The 21,312-nt window shown below is 43.0% G+C and overlaps 1 protein-coding gene across 1 annotated transcript; it reads left to right on the top strand.

Moving 5' to 3' along the window:
• Positions 1-5,085: 5,085 nt before the first annotated feature.
• Positions 5,086-20,655, top strand: LACTB2 (lactamase beta 2). The gene is made up of 7 exons (XM_083357999.1): positions 5,086-5,468; positions 8,046-8,209; positions 9,822-9,945; positions 11,625-11,803; positions 13,099-13,247; positions 14,363-14,444; positions 20,215-20,655. Exons 1-7 carry the CDS (start codon positions 5,347-5,349, stop codon positions 20,256-20,258), a joined length of 864 nt encoding a protein of 287 aa, XP_083214125.1. The 5' UTR covers positions 5,086-5,346; the 3' UTR covers positions 20,259-20,655.
• The last annotated feature ends 657 nt before the right edge of the window (positions 20,656-21,312 follow it).

The following is a 21,312-nucleotide window of genomic DNA, read 5'->3' as shown; positions in this document are numbered from 1 at the left end:
AGTGAGAGCTAATCAATCTTTCTTGTAAAACCCTTTTCTTCATTAAATTATGTGTTTTATTTAGGATCCCATCTGACTCAAAAAATCTGAAGAGATGTTTTGGACAATGAGGCTTAGGATTCTGCAAATATAGAGAGAAAGTATCCTTTCTCTTCTAGCCTACTGCTGGATTAATTGTACCTTTGGGGGTCTTTTAATCTCTTGGATAATAAAAAGGAGAATTTTAAACTGGTAAGATAAAGTTAGGATGGAGCTCTGGAATACAGGAGGCAACAAAGATATTAGATGGGATTGTTGCTGAGATTTCTGTCCTTATCGGATAATGAAGGAAGGTTCATTCATTGGTATAGCGAGGAGTTGCAAATGATAAAATCTTTGGAGCATCACTGGAAGGATATAATCAGACATGGATCTGAACTCAGATCCTTTGTCCTTCTTCCATTTATGAAATCCCAGGCAGCAAAACTATTCAGAATTATCAGGAAAGTATGAAACAAAATATTCTTAATTTCTTTATGATCAGCACGCCAGTCATTTCATGGATAAAATCATACCTATAATTCCAAACTTAAAGCCAGATAATCAAAATCCAATAGAATGGGAGGGGTGGCACCTGGGAATGTTTTGTAGAAGTGTCTATAAGTCTATGCATACCAAGAAAGATCCTTTGTGATCCAGCCTGGCCACCTGGAAGGTTCATCTGTGTCCCACCTGTCTGGCTAAGATACCAGGGAGGGAGCAGGCAATGCTGATCATGTAGTGATCAGTAATTCCTTGCAGAAGCAGGAGTTAGCAACTACCTTGAAAGACATTCTGGCTTGCCTCCTCCTTTGAAGTCAGTCCAGGAATTTTAGTTATATATTGTTATATATTGTACCTCCTCTATACAGGTATGTGATTGAAAAGGCGATGAGACAACAATTTATTTATTTATTTATTTATTTATTTAATTTATCTAATAGGTCGATCAGAAGGTCGGCAGTTTGGCGGGTCGAATCCCAAGTGCTGCGTAACAGAGTGAGTGCCTGTTACTTGTCCCAGCTTCTGCCAACCTAGCAGTTCGAAAGCACGTAAAAATGCAAGTAGAAAAATAGGGACCACTACGGTGGGAAGGTAACAGCGTTCCGTGCGCCTTTGGCGTCTAGTCATGCCGGCCACATGACCACGGAGACATCCTCGGACAAGCGCTGGCTCTTCGGCTTTGAAACGGAGATGAGCACTGGCCCCTAGAGTTGGAAACGACTAGCACGCATGTGCGGGGGAAACTTTACCTTTACTTTAAGGAAGAAGCAGATTATCTAGATTAGAGAAGCAGACTATCTAGAGTCATCTCTAGACAAAATGGGCACCACATCAATCAACCAAACAAACAAACAGATCAATAAAATTTAATCTTTGATCATCAGGATTTAAACACCAGTTTGGGACAGAAGCTGTATTGTGCTGTCCTACAGTGGGGAGTACAAACATTCTCATTTTACTAGACCTTTAGTGACCTTTGATAGCACTGCACTAGCTTCAAGTTTGTTTTCAAATGCAATATGGTGGGAATCTGCTATCTTCAAGAGTGCCTTTTCTGACCAGAACCTCTCTGTCCATACATACAGAATGTTTTCTGAAGGCAACCAACTATAAGACCTTCAGCCAGAGGGAGCAAAGAACTTTTCTTGCAGTCCTCTTTTTTCTGCCCAAAGCAAGAATAGTCCTTTTCCAATACAAACGATAGCTAAATCCTGGTTATTTCAGAAGGTCTTTGAAGACTGCTCACTAGACAAAATTTGTTTTTCTTGCCATGCACATGTATACATAACCCAAACTAGACTGTTGTTTCTCTGTGTCACATATGTGGGTATATGCATAATTCTGTATTTATTTATTTTTGTCATATTTATGTAGTGTATATCGCAGGTGGTGACCCTTTGAGAGCTGAATGCAACAAAATTTCATTTTAATGTCAATAGAATAGAGTAGAGTAGGGTAGGGTAGGGTAGGGTAGGGTAGGGTAGGGTAGGATAGGATAGGATAGGATAGGATAGGATAGGATAGGATAGGATAGGATAGGATAGGATAGGATAGGATAGGATTGGAAGGGACCTTAGAGGTCTTCTAGTCCAGCCCCCTGCTCAAGCAGGAGAACCTATATCATCTCAGACAAATGACTGTTTAGCCTCTTCTTAAAAATCTCCAGTGATGGAGCACCCATGATTTCTGGAGGCAAGCTGTTTGACAGGTTAATTGTCCTCACTGTCACAAAGTTACTCCTTAATTCCAACTGACTCCTTTCCCCAGGCTGCGTGCAGCTTCCAGAAGTGCCAGTCAGCTGGAGCCTGGCACGGATATCTGGGCACTCAGCAGAGCTATGGCAACACTGCAGCTCCAGCTGACTCTCCCAGAGGTCTGTGCTGTGTTGCCACCACTCCAGTTCATCCCACGCTACACTTTTACACTTTTTTAATAGTGCTTTTCAACCCATTGTAAGTGCCAATGTACCACCAGCGGCATGGGTACCACTGGTTGAAAAGCTCTGCCCTATACTATTCCAGAGAAATGGCTGTCTCTTCTTAAAAACCTCCAGTCATGAAGCACTCACAACTTCTGAAGGCAAGCCATTCCACTCATTAATTGTTCTCAATGTCAGGAAATTTACCCTTCGAATGGAATTCTTCTTGATAAGTTTACATCAGTTACTTCTTGAGCTGCCTTCAGGTTGCTTCTCTCTTTGATCAGTTTCCAATCATTGTTTCTTGTCCTGCCCTCTGGTGCTTTGGAGAATAACGTGACCCCCTCTTCTTTGTGGCAGCCCCTCAAGTACTGGAACACTGCTATCATGTCTCCCCTATTTCTTCTTTTCTTTAGATTAGTGTACATTCAAAATGACAATAAAGTTATTATTCTATTCTAGTCTCCTGTTCCATTCTTCGTTCTTGGCCAATAGGGCAAAGCAATGAGGAAGCCTAGCATTTGACACAGAACTCCTAGCTCAAGGATGGATTGCACTGTAATACAGTTACAGTTAGGTTTTAAGAAGAGACTGGACAGCCATTTGTCTGAAATGGTATAGGGTTTCCTGCCTTAGCAGGGGGTTGGACTAGATGACCTCCAAGGTCCCTTCCAACTTATTATTATTATTATTATTATTATTATTATTATTATTATTATTATTATTATCTCACTGTGCAGTGAAGAAGTAATAATCTGGTGCTAACTACAGTATTAAAGTTGGGGTGGTAGATTGCCAGTAGATGTTTGGAAAAGAATTACTACAAATCTATTGAACAATTAGTGATGTTTCAGTACAAAACTCAAAAAGAATCATATAAATTTAACTATGCACAATATTATATATTTAAGTACACCCAGAAATTTTAATCATCTGCTTTCCAAAGATACAATATTGGGGGTATTTTGCAATTTAACTTTCCCCACAAATTTTATTATGGCAGTTTGTAATCTTCAGTGCTGTTACTGCCATCTACAGACAAAATGTGTTTTCAATGACATGTTACATCAATATCTTGGCATAGTGTTTGAATGGCTAAGACACTTTTTTATTCATTTATGCAATTTACTTAGAAATCACCTTGAACCCAAGAAGCATAAATATTTCAGTTTTTTTTGTCAGTGAATTTATCCTCAACATAAACCTGTGAGAGACTCTTGAAAACATTACTGAACTGCATCTCCCAAAAACCTCTACCAGTGCTGGTTAAGGACCTTCTGAGTATTGAAGTTGTAAGGGATTGGACATTTTCTCAAACTTTATCCTAAACTATAAAGATTAGTAACAGTAGAGAACATTAAATGTTTCAGTTGTTGAAGCCCATAACGCTTGCAGTCCTTAAAGGTTATGGTGATTGAAATGGGATCTTATAGCAACTCTAAGACATCTGGACAGTACCCAAACACCCACCCAATGGAAATGAGCAAGGCAAAGAGGTTCCTTCCATGAAATTCTCCACAAACCTAATTCCAATTTTGTTTAGGGCTGTCAGATTATGGAAATGAAACCATATCCATCTGGGTGGGTAATTTGAATACCATCCAGATGTTTCTGAATTCAGTTTAAATCTTTGTCTTCAAGAGGAATATGTAGCTTTTGTAGCTCAGATCTAATAGTCCCAATTTGAGCTAGGAGTTCTGTGTCAAATGCTAGGCTTCCTCATTCTCTCTCTCTCTCTCTCTCTCTCTCTCTCTCTCTCTCTCTCTCTCTCTCTCTCTCTCTCTCTCTCTCTCTCTCTCTGTTTGTGTGTGTGTGTTAATGCTGTAAGAAATGGATGAAAAATACTGGGAGCATATATATACCAAAATAATTTAATCTTACAGGGTCACCTAAGGTGTGAAGGTCTGCCCAGCTGCCCAGCTAAGGCAAACTGGCACCTTTGTTGCGCAGCAGCAACATAGGAAGATGCTGGGCATCGCTTTGCTAACCATAGCAAAGGCTTCATTTCATATGGCATAGAACAGGGGTAGGCAACCTCGGTTCTTTTATGACTCATGGACTTCAACTCCCAGAATTCCTGAGTCAGCAGGAATTCTGGGAGTTGAAGTCCATGAGTCATAAAAGAGCCGAGGTTGCCTATCCCTGGCATAGAAGGAGGTAATACGGAAAACCACTTCTATTTTACTAGGTAAACCATACAGATGATATAAACTATAAAGTGATTGTTGATATTGTGCCAACAATTATCTCCTCTAGGTACATTTGCATAGTATCTTATGGGGAACATATATTTATTTAGCCAGAAGACTAACTGACTACAATTAAAATTTTATTCAACAATAATATTACAGGATACATAGCGTAGGATATTTATAGTTTCTCATAAATACATATTTTAGAAACAAACTTCTCCTATAGGTAAAGAACGATTGCTAAAAGCGCTTCCCTTTCCTCTTCTACATACTGGCTCTGCTTCTCAGGCTTGCCCCGCGGGTGTGTGGAAGCGCCTCCCCTGGATTCCCTGTTTCTGTGCAGATTCTGCCCACTTTGCTCTTAAGGAAGTATCTAGTTAACTCTTTCATTACATTCTCCACTGATGGCAATCTTTCGTTTCTTTACCCAGTTGGGCACAATGTGTGAGGCCTGGACCGTTGAAGAATCGCGCTCTTCAAAACTCTGGATTTCTTCGTGCCCCAAAATATTCTAACCAAGGAAGGGGAGAGGACTCGAGCGCACGAGACAAAATTAAACTCAGTGGCGTTAAAAAAAAACCCCAACAAAGTAGTCTCCAAAAGTTGTCACTCTACACTTTTCCTTATCTCTATGTTTTTTGCTCTCTCTCTCTCTCTCTCTCTCTCTCTCTCTGAGCCCTTCTTCTCTGGCTGGCCGCGAAGGTGCTTACGAAGATGTTCTCCGTGCTGCCTAAAGTGGAGAAGCTGTCGGCGCGGGTGATCCGCGTCCTGGGCTGTAATCCCGGGCCTATGACGCTCCAGGGGACCAACACCTACTTGGTGGGAACCGGGTCCAGGTAGGTGAGAAGCAGCTCGGTACGAGGGCCGGTGTACTCCCTGGGATCTGTTGGGCAACGCGCTTCCTTGGCGTGAGTTTTCCCTTCCCTAGTTTCCCTAGGGAAAACTCGAAGGCTACCCGGGAATTCGTATTTCCCTCCCCCCCCCCGCCCTGCTTTTCACGCGATGCTCTGAGTATTATTAATTCGTACGATTTCTCTTTCTTGTACAAGTAGTAGTGTGACGGAAGAAGGCGGGGCCTAGATGAAATAACAAAAACATTTTTAAAAAATATCTTCACACACACATAACCCCCAAAATCCATAAACATTTGACGGCGGAGGAAGCATCGCTAACCGGATTATTATATGTGTGCACTTAAAAGTCGCCTTTAGACCATTTGGACTGGCACACAAATCTAGTAAATAAATAAATGTAAAAACCATTGATGCAACCTAGCAGTGTTGCAATGCGATCTTCTTATTCAGAAATCCTATTTAAGTCCAAGGTCTTACTCACCTAGAAGTGCAGGCTTAGGACTCTTCCATTGCTGTATTAAAGTGCTGTTCTCTGGTCATTAAGCTCACAAAAATTTGCAAACATCTGTTCTGCTTCATTGACAAAGCCTAGGGCTTTACAACCATTTAATGACCATTTTAAGTTACAACAGCACTGAAAAAAGTGTCTTGTGACTGTTTTTCACACTAACAACCATTGCTGCATCGCTGGTCATGTGATCAAAATTCAGATGCTTGGCAACTGTTTCATATTTATGACGGTTATGGTGTCCCAGGGTCATGTGATACCTTTTGAAATCTTCTGACAAGCAAAGTCAATGAGGAAGCTAGATTCAACTGTGGCAAGAAAGGTCATAAAATGGGACAAAACTCACTTAACAACTGTCTCATTTAGCAATAGAAACTTGTGGCCATAAGTCAAGGACTACCTGTAATGCTGCAAGCAATGGAAGTGCTGGCAGGAAGTACTCCTGGGCTGTAATATCCAAGAGTAACCTATATAATAGATGTGGTGCTGTAGAAATAAGTAAAACGGCATCATTCCCCCTAAACATTAAAACCAGTTTTTTTAAAAAAAATATATATCCAGTTTTCTTGCTTGCTGAAGCACTTTAGAAGCAGTAATGCCTCACAGGCAAAAGCTAGCCACACCCAACTGCCACAGTCATTCCTGTCACAATTCAATTCTATATAGCTTTCTCTAAACCTAACTCCTGGTGCTTTCAGAAGTGCACTAGTAAATCTGTGCAAATAAGGAGCTTACGTAACACTGACAAATACTTTAGAAAGAGCCAGTCAGCCATTGTATGGGCAAATGTTGGTCATGTCTCTGGAGAAGGGCCATTGCCCAGGGACCAAAGAGGAGGGTATGAACCCACAACAACCCAAAGTGATCCAAGAAGGTCTGATTCCTTCCCTGATCAATCAAAAAGTCAATGAAGCATTCTAAGTCATATTTATGGTGAAAATTGTGTCCAGGAAAGACACTTTAAAACTGGAATAACTGTAGCTAAATTTATGCTTCCTTTACTCCAGGATGAATGAAATAAAGGCAATCTTAGGCATACATGCCATTTAAAAGCAGCTAGACATCATGATGCAGTTAGATCTGGTGATGATTGCTATCTAGGGCATGTGTCTGGTTCTTCTACACAGCCCTATCTTGAATCTTGGTTATTACAGTTTAGTTCTCTTAGGCAATATAAGTCTTACTTGGAATCTCGTTCAGCTTGTCACTTTTTCTTTTGCTCTTGGCAAAAGATTTTTCCCCTTCTGTGGACAAATTTCTCTTTATTACATTTTTATTGGATCATCTTTGATCCATTTTATTATAAAGTACCATTTCTTTTGTTCACCTGATTAGATTTCTGCTCCAGTGGATTTTTTCCCCACCATTATCTCTCTTCTCATAGGCTTATTAGCTGTGTAGTACATTCTTATGAAATTAAAAGAGACTACTTTGCAACAGCATCCCGCTTCAGATGTGTATGGCTTCAAGCTTTATTGTGTTTAGAAAGGCAATGGAATCTCGCTCTTCCAGCATACTTTAAAAGCAATACTTAAAAGGTTTTTTTGGGGGGGGGGGCATCTGAACGAGTGTACTTATCTTTCCTCACTGTCAAGTGACTCTGGGTGGCTATTGTAAATTTTTTACCGGTATATAAAATTAAGCTGCTCAGAGGCAACTGAAAAGGCATATAAGACCAGTTTGATTTATTAGTTTATTGATTTGCATCTTATATAATTTTCTTTAGGATTCAAAATTACACAAAAGGAATGGGATATAGAAATAGAACTAGAATGATAGGGTTGGAAGGGACTTTAGAGGTCATCTAGTCCAGCACCCTGCTCAAGGCAGGAGTTTTATACTATCTCAGGCAAATGGTTCTCCAAGCAATTTTTTAAAACCTCCAGTGATGGACCATCCACACCTCCAGGAGGCAAGCTGTTCCATTAATTAATTGTTCTTATATTTCTTTTCATGACACATTACACTTTTTTAACCTGGATCAAAAAGTTGTTAGCATCATTCTTTTTAATTAATTAGCTCTTTCTTGGCCTAATCTGGTTTTATTATAGAAGGATCCTAATAGATACTGGAGAGCCACATGTCCCTGAATATATAAGCTGTTTGAAACAAACACTTCATGAATTCAACATTTCCATCCAGGAAATTTTAGTAACTCATTGGCACCATGATCATACTGGAGGCATATCAGATATTTGTGAAAAGATTCCAGCTAGTAAGTATTTTCTGTAGTTTTTAAAATTTGTATAGTTTATGTACAAAGCAGGTTAGAGTTATATTGGAAATTATATCGTAGACAGGCAAAAAAGGAAGGATGTCAGAAACATTGAACTTAAATACTTATTAACAGACACAGTGGGGAATAATTAAATTTAAGAAACAGCTTCTGACAGAACTTTCCGAAGCACCAATTGTAAGTATACTTAGCCAAAATTAAAGCTAGCAAAAATCAGGTACAGGTAATCCTCAACTTAACAGCCATTTGTTTAGCAACCGTCCAAAATTATGAGCACTGAAAAAGTGACTTGCAACTGGTCTTCATACTTATAACTATTACAGCATCGCCATGATCACTTGATCAACATTAAGGTGCTTGGCAACTGGCATGCATTTATGATGGTTGCAACATCCCACAATCATGTGATTCGCACTTGTGACCTCTCCAGCTGGCTTCTGACAGTCAGTGGGGGAAGCTGGATTCCCTTAACAACTGTATTGATTTGCTTAACAACCGTGGCCAAAAAGGACATATAATCAGGTAAAACTCACTTAACAACCACCTTGCTTAGCAACAAAATTGTGATCTCAGTTTTGGTCATAAATTGAGGACTACCTGTATTATAAAAATATAACATTTGCCGTTCTCTTAAACTAAGGAATTTATCTTCAATAAGCCTGACTCTTGCAAATCAATGCTTTTTATTCATTCATAAAAACTGAAGATACCATCTTCTTTCTCTTTCTGATTTGGGAAGAGGATCATAATTCTACTAACTTATATCTCATTACCCATTTGCCTCAGCCTTGTGGATTTAAGTACATAAAATTAGTTAAAATAAATATTACTGAAAACTTTCACTGTTCTTTTTGAATGTAAAAAGTTAAACATTTATTTTAAACAGAAGAGCTTTTATTTCAAAGTATGTATATGTTCTACTTTTGTTTAAATGTGAGCACCAACCTAAATTACATTATTACTAGGGTGAGTTGAATGGTCTTCCAAGCAACAGCAACAAGTGTTCTTCCCAGCTGTATTGACCTTGTTCAAGTTAAATTACTACAAAATCCTGCAGAAATGGGTCTTTTCAGATCTCTTCATGAGGGCAGGAAATGGAGCTTCTTTGCAAAATAAAGAACATTGATTATTTTAATATTTGCAGACATGTTTGCTAATATGTATTTTAACAGATGTTTCCTTAGGACTAGGTAAAGTTGTAGAAATTGCTATTGCAAAACAAACAAACCATTAATATACAAGGGACTTGCTAGATTGTACTGATAATCTAGAGGATGTCATCACAATTATTTGAATAATAGGCAGCATGCATAGCATAGAACTTGATTGATCTGCACTTGTATCATAACTTAAATCAATTTTATAAAAAACTTTCATTAAAAATAAAAGTAGTAACACAAAGCAACCTTTTAAATGATTTTCAAAATTTTGAAATCATTTGGAGCTATTTTATAACTCTTTTTAAGATCAGAGAGGTCATAAGTTCCACGTGTCTCAGTCCTGAATTCATCTGGACACACCCTTTTTTTTTTAAAAAGGGGTGTATGAATTTCCAACTAGTATGATACACATTGTTTAATTTTTAAATTAGGTTATGAATATTGCATAAGTAAGCTTCCACGTAACCCACATCAAGAAGAAGTAATAGACGGAAAGCAGAAGTATGCGTACTTAAGAGATGGAGATGTTTTAAATACAGAGGGAGCTACTCTCAGGTAAACATCAACATTTCATATTGATGTTGTTTGCAAGTTTTTCATGTACAAGATTTTTTTGCAGTTCATTTGCAGATTATATCATTTCAGAACTAAAAAGGCTTGTGAGATCTGTTAAGATAGATTATATGTTTTGTCTAGCCTTTAATGAATACAGTATGGAAGTGCGATGACTCAGCTAACAGACTGGGTTAGAGACCTGAGCGCCACACAAAGGGGTGACCTCCCATTATCTGCCCCAGCTCCTGCCCATCTAGCAGTTCAAAAGCATGCAAATTCGAGTAGATAAATAGGTACCACTTAGGTGGGAAGGTAGCAGCATTCAATGAGCCTTGGCCTATAGTCATGATGGCCACATGACCACGTCTTCAGACAGTGGTGGCTCCCTTTTAGGAAATGGAGATGAGCACTTCCCCGTAGAGTAGGAACAGAGGAAACCTTTACCTTTAATGGACAGGGGACACCTTTACATTTAATGCCTGTAGTACACGTATTTATCTCTGTATCAAGTCACACAAATATGAATGTTTAGAAAGTGTGTTAACTACATTTGTTTCCTTTGGGTCTGTTGTCTTCCTATCAATTCTGTGGCATCATAAACTGTGGTATAAATATTTGTCATGTACAGTAGATGAGTTTTGCACAACTGAGGGTTATACATTCACTATAACCATTCCTTTACATATCAGAAGTAATCATACGATACAGATCATGTGATCTTGATTAGACTGCCCTCATGTGCTTGAAGATATCTGCCTAGTTCAGACTGTTGACAAAGGCTTTTTATAGGCAAATTTGAGTATTCTTCGAAGAGTTACTGGTTCCTGATATTTTCTGCACAACATTCTAAAGAAATTTCTTCAAATCCTAAGTAAGTCGGGTTTCCCTGTATGTGTATGGTCAGGCCCCAATATCTTTAAGTGATGCTCTTTTTCTCAGAGCAATTAGTCCTTGACTTACATTCAAATTTTGAACCCAAAAATTCTATTGCCGAGTGAGACAGTTGTTGAGTTTTGCCCCATTTTATAATCTTTTTTTGCCACAGTTGTTAAATGAATCACTGCAGTTGTTAAGTCAGTAACAGGGTTGTTAAGTGAATGTGGCTTCCCCATTCACTTTACTTGTTAAAAGGTGGCAAAAGGTGGTCACGTGACCCCAGGACAGTGCAACTGTTATAAATATGAGTCAGTTGCCATGGGTCTGAATTTTGATCACATGACCACAAGGGATGCTGCAATGTTCGGAACTGTGAAAAATGGTCATAAGTCACTTTTTTCAGTGCTATTGTAATTCTAAGCAATCACTAAATGAACTGTTATAAGTGAAGGACTACCTCTATACATGGTAGGGGTACATCTGTATTTTTGGTGGATGGATGCCAATTTGCATAAAATTATTCCTGGTTGATTCTTTGGAATGGCTTTATCTGCCTTGTGAGACTTTTGATTTCTTTAGGAAATTTATCTTAAGCTATAGGTAGTTAAAACTTGTCCTTATTTAAAAAATACTTTTACAAAGAAAAAATTGCTCATAGCTCTGCATCCACACACTATAAGGATCATTCATTTAAATTTTGTATCTGAGCTTTTTAAATGTATCTTCATTTGCCACTATAAGACCTTTCTTCAACTTATGACTTGAATAATATAATCACATTTCACTTTTCTGTCACTTTGCAGGGTATTATATACCCCAGGGCATACAGATGACCACATGGCTTTACATTTGCTAGAAGAAAATGCAATATTTTCTGGTGACTGTATTTTAGGAGAAGGAACAGCTGTGTTTGAAGACCTTTATGACTACATGAAGTCATTGGATAAGCTCCTGGGAATCAAAGCTGATTTAATATACCCAGGTAAGTTATACATTTGATATTAATTATATTAACTCTTCGCCATAAGTATATTAAGTGTCTCAAACACTGCATTGCTGCTTAGAGATTTTTGATCTCGTTGTTCTGTAATCACAGATACTGTGGAAATAGGAATGGGTGTCTCTTATTGACACCTGTTTGCAAGATGTTTTGAAATTTTCCTCTCTCCATAAGAGAATATTCTATGCTAAAATGTTCCAGCTTTCAGAATCTTTTACCTTCATCTACATATAGAGCTTCATAGAAAGTGGTCATCCTGGGAGGAGAGTTCAGATGCTTTTTATTTAAATAAAACATTGTTTTAGTTTCCTTATGCTTTAGACTGTAATATAATTTGCTGTTTCCTTCCTAGTAAATGAAATGTATCCTCTATTTACTTGACTTGTAAAAGGTCCTTTAGCTGCTAAATGTCTGTTCTTTACACTCATTCTCTCTCCTTCCCCCTTCCCCAATTCCCCATAAGGAAAATAGTATTCAGAATTCAGCACCTCCAAAATAACCTATGAAAGAAATCATGGAAATGGAATATAATATAATAATACTAAGCCAAAAGTCTTGTCTGATTCAAACCTGCTTTAAAATGATGTTTAGGGATGTAACAAATTGAAGTCATTTTCAATTCATCCATTTACTGTATTTATTTATCCAGTATTTTTCTCTGGGAATGCAAGATGGTCCAGAAGGAATAGAAGTTCTCCATTCTATCCTCATACATATTATTATGAAATGTAGATGGAACCAAAGCCATAGGATAACTAAATTGTCTCCATAGTTCATCAAAGACTTGTACTTTTTTTCATCCCATCCAGCAATCTTTATCACAATTCCCATTTCTTTGTTTACATAATATACAAGCCACCCAATTCCCAACAACTCTGGATGGCTTACAATTTAAAACTTTTTTTTGAAAAAGATAGAACTCTCTTGAGTAAACCAAAGACTACATAGAATCAAGGGGGGGGGGAAATCCCATCTAGCTGGCCTCATTCTTTATCCTCCTTCAAAGCCTGGAAGGAAAGCTGTGAATATAAGATCAAGGTATAAATTGAAGAAAGCCTTTAATAGCTTCCTGAATGTGTGGGTGGGGCAACATCTGGACCTGCAATAAATAAGGAGACACATTACAAAATTAGAAGCTGTTGGGCTGTCCTGTGTTAACTCTGCAATATGAACACTTTAAATCATTTCTTCTTTAAAAAACTATCCTGTATGCACTATTGATTAGTAAGTTATCTCAGAATTTTTTGTTAAAGAAACATCTGTTGTTGTCTTTATAGGACATGGGCCAGTAATAAAGGAAGCAAGAGCTAAAATTCAGGAATATATTTTACATAGAAATGCACGTGAGAAACAAATCCTAAACATCCTGGATGAGAATGCTGGAAAGAATTTCACAGCAGAGGAACTTGTGAAAATTGTTTACAAGGTACAGATGGCATCTGGTTTGGGTTAAAAATAGATTTCAGTTATGCAGAAAGCAATGCAATAGAAAAGCAATTAATGATTCATAGCAAAAACAGCATTTATCTAAAGAACACCATGTATGTATACTGCACCAGGTTGTATGCTGGAAAGTACATAGTATTAATAGTTGCAAAATAGACACTTTTTTTGTAAAATTTGCTAATGATTTTTGCCCCCAAACACCAGTTTTCCTTTGTTTTTTAATAACTGCAACTATAGTAAAACAAAAACACTATGTCCTGAATGCCTCAAATTGCTTCCAGCTTGAAGAAATTATTCCAGACGCTATCAAATTAACCCTGGTTTCACTGTGGTCTAGGAGGATGTTCACCATGGGGGAGGGGAACACTGGGGTGGGGTATGGAATGTTCCTAAGATCTAAGGAATGTTCTGTCCCTGAATCAATGAGTTCTCTATATCCCTATTATCTTTTTTTTGCAAAGAATCACTCAAAATACAGAGAAGCGCCTTCTCTGTAGCAACACTTGCCCTCTAGAGTGAGGCTCCCCCCTCATGAGATATGAATCCCCCCCCCCCACTTTACTGGTGTCCCAAAGAGACTTGAAGATCTGGCTCTTCGCCCAGGCCTTTGGAAAGTGATTGAAACCCCCTTCTTCTTCTTCTTCTTCTTTTTTGTTTCTATCGGGTGTGTGTGTGTGTGTGTTATCTCTGTTATGTTTGTTCCTTTTGATTTGCTTTGATTTTCTTGTTTTCATGGTTTAATTGTAAGATTGTATTAGGAGAATAATTACCACTCAGAGATCTGTGAAACAAATTTTATAAATTTTCCTCTGCACTCTGAAGTTGAGGATAAACTTCTAATAAGAGTTCATGATATGACCAGGAAAAAGTAAAGTTACTCAAAGAAAATGTATAAACTTTAAAATAGGACTAAATAATTTCCCCTTCCTCCCCCCCATTAAAATAGGTATTAATCAGACAATAATTTCTCCCATTTGCATCAAAACCCTGAAAAGTGTTTGAATCTGTACCAAATTTGAGGAGTTGTCATTACTGTTTTACTATTTTAAAAAATGAAGTTCCATTAATATGTATCGTTTGAATGCTTTATTCAAGGACACACCTGTCCATTTGCATCCAGCTGCAAAAATTAATCTCCATCATCATTTGAACAAACTACAGAAAGAAGGAAAAGTTTGTAAGTAACTTCACTGTTTATATATATATATAGATTCAAGGTGCTGGTCCTTACCTATAAAGCCCTACATGGCTTAGGCCCGGGATATTTGCAGGACCGTCTGCTGCCAGGAACGATTTCCCATCGCCCTGTGCGCTCGCACAGAGAGGGCCTCCTCAGGGTGCTGTCAGCCAGACAATGTCGGCTGGCAATCCCCAGGGGGAGGGCCTTCTCTGTTGGGGCACCTACTTTGTGGAATCAGCTCCCCCGGGAGCTCCGGATGGCCCCAGACCTTTGGTCCTTTCGTCGTGACCTTAAGGCATATCTTTTCCAACAGGCCAACCTGGACTGATAATAATGGAGTTTTAATTATGATTTTAAATGTTTTTATTGGTTTTAGTGGGACTTTGACATAATTTAATTCTTTTTTAATATTTGTATTTATTGTATTTTATTGTTGTTAGCCGCCCTGAGTCCTTCGGGAGATAGGGCAGCATACAAGTCTCATTATAAATAAATAATAAATAAATATAACAATTACCGTATATACTTGAGTATAAGCCGAATTTTTCAGCCCACTTTTTGGGCTGAAAAATTCCACTTCGGCTTATACTCCAGTCAACAAAAAAAACTTACCGAGGACTTGTGCGCGGCCGAGGCTTTGGTGCTTCCGGGATCGCCCGCACCTCTCCCAAGCCACCGCCGTCCGAGACCTGCCGAAGTTTGGGGAGGTTTGGGGAGGTGCGCGCGCACCTCCCCAAACTCCGCGCCTTGCCTGCCTGCTTCTTTCCGCAGCGGAAAGAAGCAGGCAGGCAGGGCGCGGAGGAACGGAGACTTGCCGACGTTTGGGGAGGTTTGGGCGTCTCCCCAAACCTCGGCAGGTCTCCGTTCCTCCGCGCAGACCTGCCGACGTTTGGGGAGGTTTGGGCGCCTCCCCAAACCTCCCCAAACCTCGGCAGGTCTCCGTTCCTCCTGCCGACCTTTGGGGAGGTTTGGGCGCCTCCCCAAACCTCCCCAAACCTCGGCAGGTCTCCGTTCCTCCTGCCGACCTTTGGGGAGGTTTGGGCGCCTCCCCAAACCTCCCCAAACCTCGGCAGGTCTCCGTTCCTCCTGCCGACCTTTGGGGAGGTTTGGGCGCCTCCCCAAACCTCGGCAGGTCTCCGTTCCTCCGCGCAGACCTGCCGACGTTTGGGAAGGTTTGGGCGCCTCCCCAAACCTCCCCAGGTCTCCGTTCCTGTTTGGGGAGGTTTGGGCGCCTCCCCAAACCTCCCCAAACCTCGGCAGGTCTCCGTTCCTGTTTGGGGAGGTTTGGGCGCCTCCCCAAACCTCCCCAAACCTCGGCAGGTCTCCGTTCCTCCGCGCAGACCTGCCGACCTTTGGGGAGGTTTGGGCGCCTCCCCAAACGTCCCCAAACCTCGGCAGGTCTCCGTTCCTGTTTGGGGAGCTTTGGGCGCCTCCCCAAACCTCCCCAAACCTCGGCAGGTCTCCGTTCCTCCGCGCAGACCTGCCGACCTTTGGGGAGGTTTGGGCGCCTCCCCAAACCTCCCCAAACCTCGGCAGGTCTCCGTTCCTGTTTGGGGAGGTTTGGGCGCCTCCCCAAACGTCCCCAAACCTCGGCAGGTCTCCGTTCCTCCGCGCAGACCTGCCGACCTTTGGGGAGGTTTGGGCGCCTCCCCAAACGTCCCCAAACCTCGGCAGGTCTCCGTTCCTGTTTGGGGAGGTTTGGGCACCTCCCCAAACGTCCCCAAACCTCGGCAGGTCTCCGTTCCTCCGCGCAGACCTGCCGACCTTTGGGGAGGTTTGGGCGCCTCCCCAAACGTCCCCAAACCTCGGCAGGTCTCCGTTCCTGTTTGGGGAGCTTTGGGCGCCTCCCCAAACCTCCCCAAACCTCGGCAGGTCTCCGTTCCTCCGCGCAGACCTGCCGACCTTTGGGGAGGTTTGGGCGCCTCCCCAAACCTCCCCAAACCTCGGCAGGTCTCCGTTCCTGTTTGGGGAGGTTTGGGCGCCTCCCCAAACCTCCCCAAACCTCGGCAGGTCTCCGTTCCTCCGCGCAGACCTGCCGACCTTTGGGGAGGTTTGGGCGCCTCCCCAAACCTCCCCAAACCTCGGCAGGTCTCCGTTCTTCCTGCCGACCTTTGGGGAGGTTTGGGCGCCTCCCCAAACCTCCCCAAACCTCGGCAGGTCTGCGCGGAGGAACGGAGACCTGCCGAGGTTTGGGGAGGTTTGGGGAGGTTTGGGGAGGCGCCCAAACCTCCCCAAACAGGAACGGAGACCTGCCGAGGTTTGGGGACGTTTGGGGAGGCGCCCAAACCTCCCCAAAGGTCGGCAGGTCTGCGCGGAGGAACGGAGACCTGCCGAGGTTTGGGGACGTTTGGGGAGGCGCCCAAACCTCCCCAAACAGGAACGGAGACCTGCCGAGGTTTGGGGACGTTTGGGGAGGCGCCCAAACCTCCCCAAAGGTCGGCAGGTCTGCGCGGAGGAACGGAGACCTGCCGAGGTTTGGGGACGTTTGGGGAGGCGCCCAAACCTCCCCAAACAGGAACGGAGACCTGCCGAGGTTTGGGGACGTTTGGGGAGGCGCCCAAACCTCCCCAAAGGTCGGCAGGTCTGCGCGGAGGAACGGAGACCTGCCGAGGCTTGGGGAGGTTTGGGGAGGCGCCCAAACCTCCCCAAACAGGAACGGAGACCTGCCGAGGTTTGGGGAGGTTTGGGGAGGCGCCCAAACCTCCCCAAACAGGAACGGAGACCTGCCGAGGTTTGGGGACGTTTGGGGAGGCGCCCAAACCTCCCCAAAGGTCGGCAGGTCTGCGCGGAGGAACGGAGACCTGCCGAGGTTTGGGGACGTTTGGGGAGGCGCCCAAACCTCCCCAAACAGGAACGGAGACCTGCCGAGGTTTGGGGACGTTTGGGGAGGCGCCCAAACCTCCCCAAAGGTCGGCAGGTCTGCGCGGAGGAACGGAGACCTGCCGAGGTTTGGGGACGTTTGGGGAGGCGCCCAAAGCTCCCCAAACAGGAACGGAGACCTGCCGAGGTTTGGGGACGTTTGGGGAGGCGCCCAAACCTCCCCAAAGGTCGGCAGGTCTGCGCGGAGGAACGGAGACCTGCCGAGGTTTGGGGACGTTTGGGGAGGCGCCCAAACCTCCCCAAACAGGAACGGAGACCTGCCGAGGTTTGGGGACGTTTGGGGAGGCGCCCAAACCTCCCCAAAGGTCGGCAGGTCTGCGCGGAGGAACGGAGACCTGCCGAGGTTTGGGGACGTTTGGGGAGGCGCCCAAACCTCCCCAAACAGGAACGGAGACCTGCCGAGGTTTGGGGACGTTTGGGGAGGCGCCCAAACCTCCCCAAAGGTCGGCAGGTCTGCGCGGAGGAACGGAGACCTGCTGAGGTTTGGGGACATTTGGGGAGGCGCCCAAACCTCCCCAAACAGGAACGGAGACCTGCCGAGGTTTGGGGACGTTTGGGGAGGCGCCCAAACCTCCCCAAACAGGAACGGAGACCTGCCGAGGTTTGGGGACGTTTGGGGAGGCGCCCAAACCTCCCCAAAGGTCGGCAGGTCTGCACGGAGGAACGGAGACCTGCCGAGGTTTGGGGACGTTTGGGGAGGCGCCCAAACCTCCCCAAACAGGAACGGAGACCTGCCGAGGTTTGGGGACGTTTGGGGAGGCGCCCAAACCTCCCCAAAGGTCGGCAGGTCTGCGCGGAGGAACGGAGACCTGCCGAGGTTTGGGGACGTTTGGGGAGGCGCCCAAACCTCCCCAAACAGGAACGGAGACCTGCCGAGGTTTGGGGACGTTTGGGGAGGCGCCCAAACCTCCCCAAAGGTCGGCAGGTCTGCGCGGAGGAACGGAGACCTGCCGAGGTTTGGGGACGTTTGGGGAGGCGCCCAAACCTCCCCAAACAGGAACGGAGACCTGCCGAGGTTTGGGGACGTTTGGGGAGGCGCCCAAACCTCCCCAAAGGTCGGCAGGTCTGCGCGGAGGAACGGAGACCTGCTGAGGTTTGGGGACGTTTGGGGAGGCGCCCAAACCTCCCCAAACAGGAACGGAGACCTGCCGAGGTTTGGGGACGTTTGGGGAGGCGCCCAAACCTCCCCAAACAGGAACGGAGACCTGCCGAGGTTTGGGGACGTTTGGGGAGGCGCCCAAACCTCCCCAAACAGGAACGGAGACCTGCCGAGGTTTGGGGACGTTTGGGGAGGCGCCCAAACCTCCCCAAAGGTCGGCAGGTCTGCGCGGAGGAACGGAGACCTGCCGAGGTTTGGGGACGTTTGGGGAGGCGCCCAAACCTCCCCAAACAGGAACGGAGACCTGCCGAGGTTTGGGGACGTTTGGGGAGGCGCCCAAACCTCCCCAAAGGTCGGCAGGTCTGCGCGGAGGAACGGAGACCTGCCGAGGCTTGGGGAGGTTTGGGGAGGCGCCCAAACCTCCCCAAACAGGAACGGAGACCTGCCGAGGTTTGGGGAGGTTTGGGGAGGCGCCCAAACCTCCCCAAACAGGAACGGAGACCTGCCGAGGTTTGGGGACGTTTGGGGAGGCGCCCAAACCTCCCCAAAGGTCGGCAGGTCTGCGCGGAGGAACGGAGACCTGCCGAGGTTTGGGGACGTTTGGGGAGGCGCCCAAACCTCCCCAAACAGGAACGGAGACCTGCCGAGGTTTGGGGACATTTGGGGAGGCGCCCAAACCTCCCCAAAGGTCGGCAGGTCTGCGCGGAGGAACGGAGACCTGCCGAGGTTTGGGGAGGTTTGGGGAGGCGCCCAAACCTCCCCAAAGGTCGGCAGGAGGAACGGAGACCTGCCGAGGTTTGGGGAGGCGCCCAAACCTCCCCAAAGGTCGGCAGGAGGAACGGAGACCTGCCGACGAGCCGCGGCTACACAGGGTATTCCTGTGTATTCAGGCTTGCAAAATGGCGGATCGAGCCTCTGCTGGCGGCAGAGGCTTGCAGAACGGCGGATCGGCTTATACTCGAGTCAATAACTTTTTCCAGTTTTTGGGGGTGAAATTGGGGGTCTCGGCTTATACTCGAGTCGGCTTATACTCAAGTATATACGGTACATTGTTGGATACTGAATGATGAAAGAAAGATAAAATGTTCAATTCTGATTGCAAATGTCAGTGTCTTATATATTGTAACTTTTAGAAACAGAACTTGATATCTGTTGTTTCATAATCAGTGCAAGTAGTTCTCACTTAATGAATATCCTGTTTAGCAATGGTTCAAAATTATGACAGTGCTAAAAATTACAACCAGTCCTTACACTTATAATCATCACAGCTTTCCCGCAGTCATGTGATCAGGATTTGGGCTGTCCACAATCAGTGAGCATTTCCAAACCTCATAGTATCCCACGGTCACATGACCATCATTTATTTTTGTTTATTTAATTTGCACACTTCATAGCCGGCTACCAACAAGCAGAATCAATGGAGGAGTCAGCAAGTCACATTCACATGATCTCTCACTTAACAACTGTGTCACTTAGCAGTGAAATTGGCCAGTCCCAATAGTGGTTGTTAAGGACTACCTGTACTTTTTATACATTCTTATTTGGTGAAAAAAATAACTTGTGTTAAAAATATTATAAAGGTGATTAAAAGAATGACTAAAACTATCTGACAAAATGCTTCTCAGCATATCATCATCAGAAAATATGAAAATTAACTACATCAATTTCATCATTTTCTGAAATGTAGTTAATATGTATATGTATTTAGGTTTTTTAAAGATAAATATTTTACATATTGGTTAGGGCATTAGGTTAGGTTATTTATAATGACCCTTCTTTCCGTTACAGTACATGAAAATTCTCCTAACTTCAAGTGGAAAAGTCTTTTATAGATATGGCATATACACAAGTTTGACAGACTTGCTCTTCTATATTCTGAACTTGGAAAAGCACTAACATTTTTAATACAAAAATTGCATATAAATAGCAAACACAAATGGACCTGGATTTTCTTATTAATCTGATTAAATAATAACTTGTCAGAGAGCAATTGGAAGAATCATTCAGGGAGGAACGAGTGAATTATTTATTTCAAAGCAAAATATTTTAAACTTCCTTTGGACGCTTGAATAGTTTTGTAAAGAAATTTGGAATGTTATTATTGATTAAATTTGTATGCTTCCTGACTCAACAATATGAGGGTTTAAGCTTGTTTCTTTATTTAAACATTGTAATTTCATTGCCACTATGTTATTTGTATAATAAATACAATAACTATTTTTGTTCATATTTAGTTGTTTTCTTTTTTATGTCATCATTATGTCATTATAATCATTATATACTTTTTCAGAATCTTTTTTTAACTTGACTGGGAAAAAAGACTAAAATAGTATAGCATAGGATTTCTATAGATTAATGAATACTAGCAATATAACATTCAACCTCATTTAAATACAGTTGAATGAAAGTATGAAATGTTTAGATCTGAACTTTGTCTGCAACTTTCCTGCAAATTTCCAAATCTGCATGTATTAAAGTAATGTTAAAATTTTGTGCATCTTCAAAAAAAAAATCATGAAAAGCATGGTGGCTGGACATAGCCAAAGATACAATCATTCAATTCTACAAATTATATAAAGGAAGAAAAAATGACATTAAAAGCACAACATAGAAGAATTAAAATTTATATTCCTCACTGGAATATTTGACTTCTCTCTTCAGAATTGGCCTCCCTTGAAGCATCTCTTTTCTTGTTTCAAATTCTCTGTATTCCTATCTTTTTGGAAACCAAGATTTCATCAAAAGGTATGGTGGAGCAATGTTAAAGCCCTCACTTTTATATCTTCATGGCAGTAACCTCTGCTCCCAGTTTTAAAAGGATCAAAACTTTTTTTTATATCTAGCAGAGCAACGGCCTAGATTATCTTCCTATGTTCATATCACAGA

This window comes from Vipera ursinii, assembly GCF_947247035.1.
Source record: "Vipera ursinii genome assembly, chromosome: 3".
In the NCBI taxonomy this organism is placed as follows: domain Eukaryota; kingdom Metazoa; phylum Chordata; class Lepidosauria; order Squamata; family Viperidae; genus Vipera; species Vipera ursinii.
Note: the sequence above shows the minus strand (reverse complement) of the source record. Positions and strands in the feature narration are given on the sequence as shown.